This window comes from Monopterus albus, unplaced genomic scaffold, assembly GCF_001952655.1.
Source record: "Monopterus albus unplaced genomic scaffold, M_albus_1.0 scaffold143.1, whole genome shotgun sequence".
NCBI classification, from domain to species: domain Eukaryota; kingdom Metazoa; phylum Chordata; class Actinopteri; order Synbranchiformes; family Synbranchidae; genus Monopterus; species Monopterus albus.
The window spans coordinates 835,999-843,184 of record NW_018128023.1 but is presented as its reverse complement, the minus strand read 5'-3'; the positions used below and the strand labels follow the sequence as shown (position 1 = coordinate 843,184).

Genomic DNA, 7,186 nt, shown 5'->3' with positions numbered 1-7,186 from the left:
GAAATGGAAGCACCGTGCAGGTAGAATGTGGAGCATTTATAGGTAGATAACAGGAAGAGGTGTGTAGTTGGGGTGTGGTCCTGCTCCTGAACCTTCGATGAGCATCTTCATTTAGTTTAGGATTATTATATCAATCATATTATATCAACTGTCTCAGATGTAAGAACATGGAAAACAAAACATTTATGCAATATTACAATCTTACAATAACTAATCTAAGACAAAATATAGTGTAATATCAAAATATTATTAAACAATAATATATTTAATATTGCTTTAAGATTATCCAGCATTTTTTGCCATCAGTAGCAATCTTACCCCCTTAACACAAACTTGTGTCTGTCTCTGCAGGATCGTGGATGGTACTGAAGCCAATGAGGGGACGGAGAGTTCCCGGGCCTTCTCCTTGTCCACCACCCAAGGTTGTCCTGTCAAAAGACCAACCAGTGCCTCAGCATCTGCTGCAGGTCCTCTCGTCATACTCAACAAAACAGCTTACCTCTCAAATTTGACGAAATGTCATTTACAATCCCTTCAGCTCCCCACATTCAGGGAAGTGAAAAATGCTCACATCCAAAACCTTGTGGTACTGTTGTATAATGAGGCTGATTAATGTGACTTTATATTTTCTCTCAATGCCTATCAGCTTTTTGCCTTGATGCGATAACTGCTGGGTGCAAATTTTTAGTTCTTGTTTGATGCTTGAAGTGATTTGTTACTTTTTAATTTGTGTCACAGAAAAGCTGCGGATCAGCACAGCTGAAATAGCAGCTAAAACAGAGGAGACCAGAGGACAACTGCAACACCTCAACCAGCAGGTAGGGCTTTGTGTTTGTGTGTGTGTGTGTGTGTATGTGGTGAGAAAGAGAGAGAGCAAGAATGAGAGAGAGAGACATGTGGGCTCAGGTAAGCAAAAGCCATATAGCTATGTCAGCATGTCAGGCGCATGACGAATGACAGGACTGAGAACCAAGAAATGGTTTCTAAAAATAAGCTCCTGATTTACAGTGTTTCTTTAGTATTTTTTACACCCAGATGTGTAGACCTACTGTGCTTTGGCATTTTGTAGCAGCATACTTGGATATTTTAGAGACTTTAGTGGCCCAACTGACCAGCTTGACAATTCACACAGTCTTTCTTGCTGTCTCGTATGGTTTTGATTGGCAGCTGGCTAAATTGACATTAGACTTTTGGTGGGTGAGGAGGACTGTTTGGTTCCTCTTGCTCAGCCTCAATGTGAAACCTGGGATGAGTACATAGAAGCAAAGAGAAAAGAGAATGTGACATAAGGGAAAAGTAGTGTGCAAAAAGAGAAAAAGGCAGAGGGCTAAAACTACAAAAAAAAGAAAGGGGTAAAGAGAGGAATATGAAAGCCACCTTTACAATTATACACACTGGCTCTGTTGTCCTTGTTTCTGCCTCTGTGGGTCGCCACTGTTTGACAGGAAGTCTCGCAGCATGGTCTTGTTGGTTGCTAATTCCCACTTGAATCAGATCACCATAGGGGACGAAATCAGGCTGTTGGTTTAAACCCCACGTCTTCTCTCTACAAACATACAAATAACAAAGATATATTAGGGCACTGTACAATATGTGGCACATGCAGGTGGTACCAAAATGTGTTTATTTGTGAAGGGGGATGTATTTGTGCTGGCATTAGCCCATTTTCTCACCATTCAGTCAGCAACATGCACAGTGCTTATTAAATAAATACACTTAGTATGTCTATGCATTTGAAGGTTTTATTCTACTGGGAGATGAATAATGCATTAATAAGACTGAAGAGAGGCCAAACACTGTGACCTTTGTTCTCTGTTATGGAAAGCATAATGTACAGCTGCATAGGACAGGTGGGATAATGAGGTCACTGTCTGAACAGCCTGATTAATTGCACTTATAACTATGAAAGGAGGCTAGAAACACACTATGGCATGACATACATACACAAACATAAACATACAGCAATAGTGACCCACTTTTTTAATTAACAGAAACAAAATCCAGTTGTTAATCGTTTGATTTTGTATATCTAAAAGAATTTTTAACCAGTACATAGACTTTAAAGCAACAATAACTGATTTTTATGGTCACTTGGAGGTAGTTGAATAAGTTGTACACGCAACACTGACATATTATCATGTTAAAAAGACGTGTCACTTATGAAGACATGTTTCTGACCACTGTTCATGCTTGATTTTGTTCTGTTTTGGTGTCCACAACCTACTTAGTGAGATATCTGGCTCTTTGGTTGCTAAATGGTCCACTGTGTTCCCTAACCAGTTGTTAACTTTGTCAGTGTGTGGTTTGAATCTGGACATGTAGCGCACATTGTGTTTGTGAAAGCAATTTTGCTGTTGGTTGTCTGGAAGTGAAAGCGGTGAGGCTGATCCAAAACATTGAAGCTGCAGTTGGTTAGACACTATGACTGGCCCTTTTCATATTCATATTTGATCTTTTGTTAATATAAAAATATAGATTAGTGCAGCATGGTATTGAAGAAAATCATACTCAGATTGAATATGAAAATGGAGCTGAGTTTTGCCAGTGTACTTATATAAAATACGAATGTACCGAAAGGATAATCAGGACTTCATTGACATTTGATGAATCAGTTGTTGCTTAATAGTGGTATAGTATATACTATGTGCTATAGTACTGCTCCTGAATACACATTCAGACTCATATTTTTATAACTCTTATGGTTTAACATGTACCTGTAGCTTTAGTGGGTTCTGGTCATCCTTTGCTCATGTTTTGTCTGACCATCTCCACAGACAGTAGTCTCTCTGAGGTGGGCGTACTAGAATCATGTTGACAGCGTGTCAGATTGGACTGTCCTGTCACTCGCAACTTTTCTATTTTTATCAGAGCCAGAGCTCAGACTCTGTCTTTTATCAGCCACTCCAATGAGGGAGAGAGGATATTTTCTTCTACTAAAGCTCAGGGATAAGATTAAGCATCCTTGATATGAAAGGGTATCAAAAATGTAACAAAAAATACTGTTAAATGTGCAGTGGCACTACTATTTTAACCCTCCTGTTATGTTGTGGGTCAAATTGACCCACGAACATAAATGCTTTAAATGAGACAAATATCTGATATGAAGAAATGAACATAACAGGAGGGAACCCTCCTGTTATGTTCATTTCTCAGGTGTTGCCTTTTCAGCAGTTATGTTCGTGGATCAATTTGACCCGCAACATAACAGGAGGGTTAAATCAGTGTAAAATCATTAGTATTTATTCATATTTAGGAAAACAAATGCACGTACAGGTATGTGATCACATCTTGACGTATTCATGAAATGATTGGAGGACTTCGCACCTGGAGTTTTCTGTCCTGCTGAGGGCTGATGTGCATCCAGTAGCACTGATGTGGGTGATTGGCCTGATGAATGGTTATGTGTGCTATGACCGGCAGAAGCAGATGGCATGTTGGCACGGCTTCATGCTCTCTGTGGACATGTCTCATGCAAAGAGCAACTAATCACCAGCCCTCTCCCCATCGGTGTAATGGCCAGTCGTAGCAGCATGATGTTACATGCAATACAGCAGTCAGGGGACACATATAATAGCCCAAAATGACTGACCTGAAAATACCAACTTTATAATGAATAGTGAATAGTGTTTCCTAGAAGGTTGGTCTTTATTGCATAACCGAAAAGTCCAGTTACTTGGCAGTGACTCCATTTTGAGAGTTGTAGGCATATAGGCCAGTGCAAGAGGTGAAGAGGTGGTGACACAGTCACAGTTTAATAAATATTGGGTGAGGTATTAACTTCAGATATATCTTGGATGTTTGTTTGTTTGTTTGTTTGTTTATTGCACAGGATGAGGACAGTGGAATTTTCCCCAGGTCTCTTCATATTGAAAGTGTGTTGGAAGGAGTCTTTAAATGTCACCTATGAACAGTAGAAATAATGTTTCAGTGTACCTACTGTATAAGCATGTGTCTACTGCTTTAAATCTGACTGGTAAAACATTTGAACCTTTCATGTTGAGGCATAGTCCTGTGATAGACTGGTGACCTGTCCAGAGTGTACCCTGCCTCTTGCTCAATGTCAGCTGGGATACAATAGGCTCCAGCCCGCCCTGCGACCCTATTCAGGAATAAGTATAGGTAATGGATAGATGGATGGATGTTGAGGCACTGACTGTGTATACAATGGACACTGTGACAGCTCCCAGAAGTGAAACCACTGTGGGTCAATCACCCCCTGGTGGCTGGTCACAGTATAGGTCATAAACCCCGCCCCCTGCATTGTTAGTGGATGGGACAAGAACCAAACTGACTGATTGATTGATTGATTGATTTATTCTTTCAAACATGCAGAACAGAACAAAATGAACAAATGACAACAACACACATAATTACACATATCCAACCAATGCTAATCCAAAATCAGTTTTCTTACACCTATTACATGTTTGAATGGAGTAGGAAGAAGTCAGACTTATCCAGTCCTACCCCATGTCATCATATTATACAAAATTACATGCACCATTGGCTGCAAGCTCTACATAGATAAAACAGAGTAAAAACAAAATACAAATCAAATACATTTTTGCCTGTGGTGATTTCTGTCACTGTTTGGTAGATGTTATCATGGTGATGTGTGTACAAGTGGCCATTATACTGTGAGTTTGTTGGCAGCTGCAGTATTCGTGATAATTTGCCATCATTTCTGCTTAGAGGAGGCAAGTGGTGATGTGCTATCCATCTTATATACAATCAATGTCTGAAATACATTATGAACCGTATATACTGTGTGTGTGTGTGTGTGTGTGTGTGTTTATGTACCTTAACACATCTTTAGACTGGTTTTAGGTTTGGGTTCATTGTGTGTCAACAAAGGCAAAGGCAACAAAGTATTATACCCAATACCCAGAGGTATGTCTTGATAATTTACAGTACTAGGCCTTTATTTTTGAGTGCCAGAATTATTATGCCACAACCTATCCCTTAATATGGCATATTTTTGCTTCTTTAAAATAAAGATAGTTTCTATTTGTATCTGCAGGTGAGCAGCCTTGGGCGGGAAGTGGCTGACCTTGGACGAGTCATGAAGAGGATGGCTCAACTCATGGAGACCCTTATATCATCAGTGCCACAGCCTGCAGTAGTCTGCCCCACACACTACTCCCCAGCACACCACACATACCTGCCCCATACTAACCCTCCTCAGTCTTATCCTTCACCTTCCTCCTCTCAGACTGCCCTCATCTGGACAGACACACCTATGTCATTGCCCTCCTCTCCCCTCACCATCCCCCAGCAACATGATCTGATATGCCATGCAGATTCTCTCACACGTAGGCCCCAGGAGCTCCAGCTGAGGCATACAGTTATCCCCAGCTCAGCTCCAACTCCAGCACCTAACTCATCAGCACTTCAGTTACAGCCTAACATGTATTCATCACCCCTCAGTTCGCCAGAGATTTCCCACTTCAAAGACGGGGCTTGTAGCTCAATCAGGTCAAGGGTACACAGTCCTCCTCTGCAGGACGGGGGGAGATGAGGCCCCTCATCAGGGCTCTAGGTGTTCTCCTCAAACTGGACTTGTGGGGACCTGCCACAACCTAATAAAGGGTTTGTAGCAGCCCTTAGTCTGAACTGAATTTTCCTAGACTCTGCAGGACATTTTTCAGGATATTTTTGGGACATGTTCCTGAACCGAAGATCAAACTGATCAAATGGGTCCCCCCGCATCACTGGAGGACATTTGCAGGGACACAACTCGGATTCTTTTTATTTTTGGTTCCCTCTGATTCTTTTTGTTGCACGTGTGTAAGATTCTAGTTGCATGACAACAAGTACAGGAGGTTTAGGTGTCTCAACTTTACCTTATAGAACCGTTGTGTTGTTATGTAGAGGTTTGGGTCTGTTGTGGTGCTGTATGATGGCAGCTCATACCCAACCTTCAACCCACCCACCTTAATGTGTCTTCAGAGAGCAACAACAAAATTATGCCATAATGGAGGACACGGGGGACATGGTGGAGGGGGAGAGAGTTCTTTTTGTCCTCTCTTTATTTTGCTCCTGTCTAGCCCTTCTTTCCTTGCTCACTCAACCTATGCCTGATGCCCTGGATTGCCCCAACCAGCACATGGCTGGTTGGGGCCAGTTGGACTGGGAGCACAGAATGGCGTGAGGAGAGATACAGGGTGTATTGTGTTTTTTAAAACTGTCCTTCGGGGACCGGGGGGTAGAGGGTGAAATAAGTTGGTTGCCTCAGGCAGCACAACCCCTGTTGTCATCTGTCACACCAAGCACAAGGACACTTCCTCCCTCTGTCTCTCTTTTCCAGTGTATCTCTCCATACATCCACCGCTCTTTCTCTCCCTCCTCCTTTCTCTCTCTCATTCTCTCTGCATGCCTTTCTGAGCCTTTTGAGTAGTGCCTGTAGACACACATTAACATGCTGCATGTCACCCCGTGGAAATCCAGCTTGCCATATATCTATCTATTTAAAGGAAATAAGGTTCCTTCTTTTAATATCTGAACCTGGCATTTACTGATGCATATTTATCAGATGTGGTTGCAGTTTAAACAACTGGATAATTCAACTCACAAGGTACTTGCCCCTGTTGTGAAGTGGCCTGAATTGGCTCATGATCCACAGTGTAGACTGATGTTCCCCCAGGGTTACCAACTCTTGAGGTCCTTCTTCCCAGCTGTTCAGAGTGAAGGCAATATTCCCACATAAAAGCACAATAAGGGGAAAAAAAGACACTTTTATATTTCTATGAATGTATCAATGCTAAAGATGTATTTTTTTACCTCAAGGAATGCAAGAATGTGGGATGGCAGTAAATGATGCTGCTGTATCTGAGGTTATGGCAGCAATGTTTGCTATTGCCAGCCAATGCAATCCTAAACCAGGAAAAAGGTTGTAACTTTCAGCCCAACAGATCTACTGTTCTCTTTTGAATTCATGTAGGTTTGACTCCGCTTCTCTGCAAATGGAATGTACTGTAATAAAACTTCTTTTTCCCTTAACATTTTGATATTTATTAGATACAAAAAGGTTATGCTAATAAACACCAAATATGACTGTTATGTCCTGACTTCTTGTTTGTTCAGTGTTCACAAGAACATTCATCAAAGCTGGAAAGATTACAGGTCACCGCATCCACAAAAACCACGCTGACTTTTCCAAAACAAATATACAGTATATTCTGTAGAA

At 41.4% G+C, this 7,186-nt stretch overlaps 1 protein-coding gene across 3 annotated transcripts in view; it reads left to right on the top strand.

The window, feature by feature from the left end:
* kcnh8 (potassium voltage-gated channel, subfamily H (eag-related), member 8) overlaps positions 1–6,961 on the top strand; it is a 51,792-nt gene extending 44,831 nt beyond the window's left edge. For 2 of the 3 annotated variants that reach the window (XM_020614271.1, XM_020614270.1), the window contains 3 exons: positions 352–467; positions 739–818; positions 5,021–6,961. In XM_020614271.1, coding sequence (XP_020469927.1) covers positions 352–467; positions 739–818; positions 5,021–5,518 — 694 coding nt within the window. In that variant the 3' untranslated portion in view covers positions 5,519–6,961. The remainder of the gene's footprint in view (positions 1–351; positions 468–738; positions 819–5,020) is intronic. The other variant, XM_020614272.1, reaches the window with a different exon arrangement.
* The last annotated feature ends 225 nt before the right edge of the window (positions 6,962–7,186 follow it).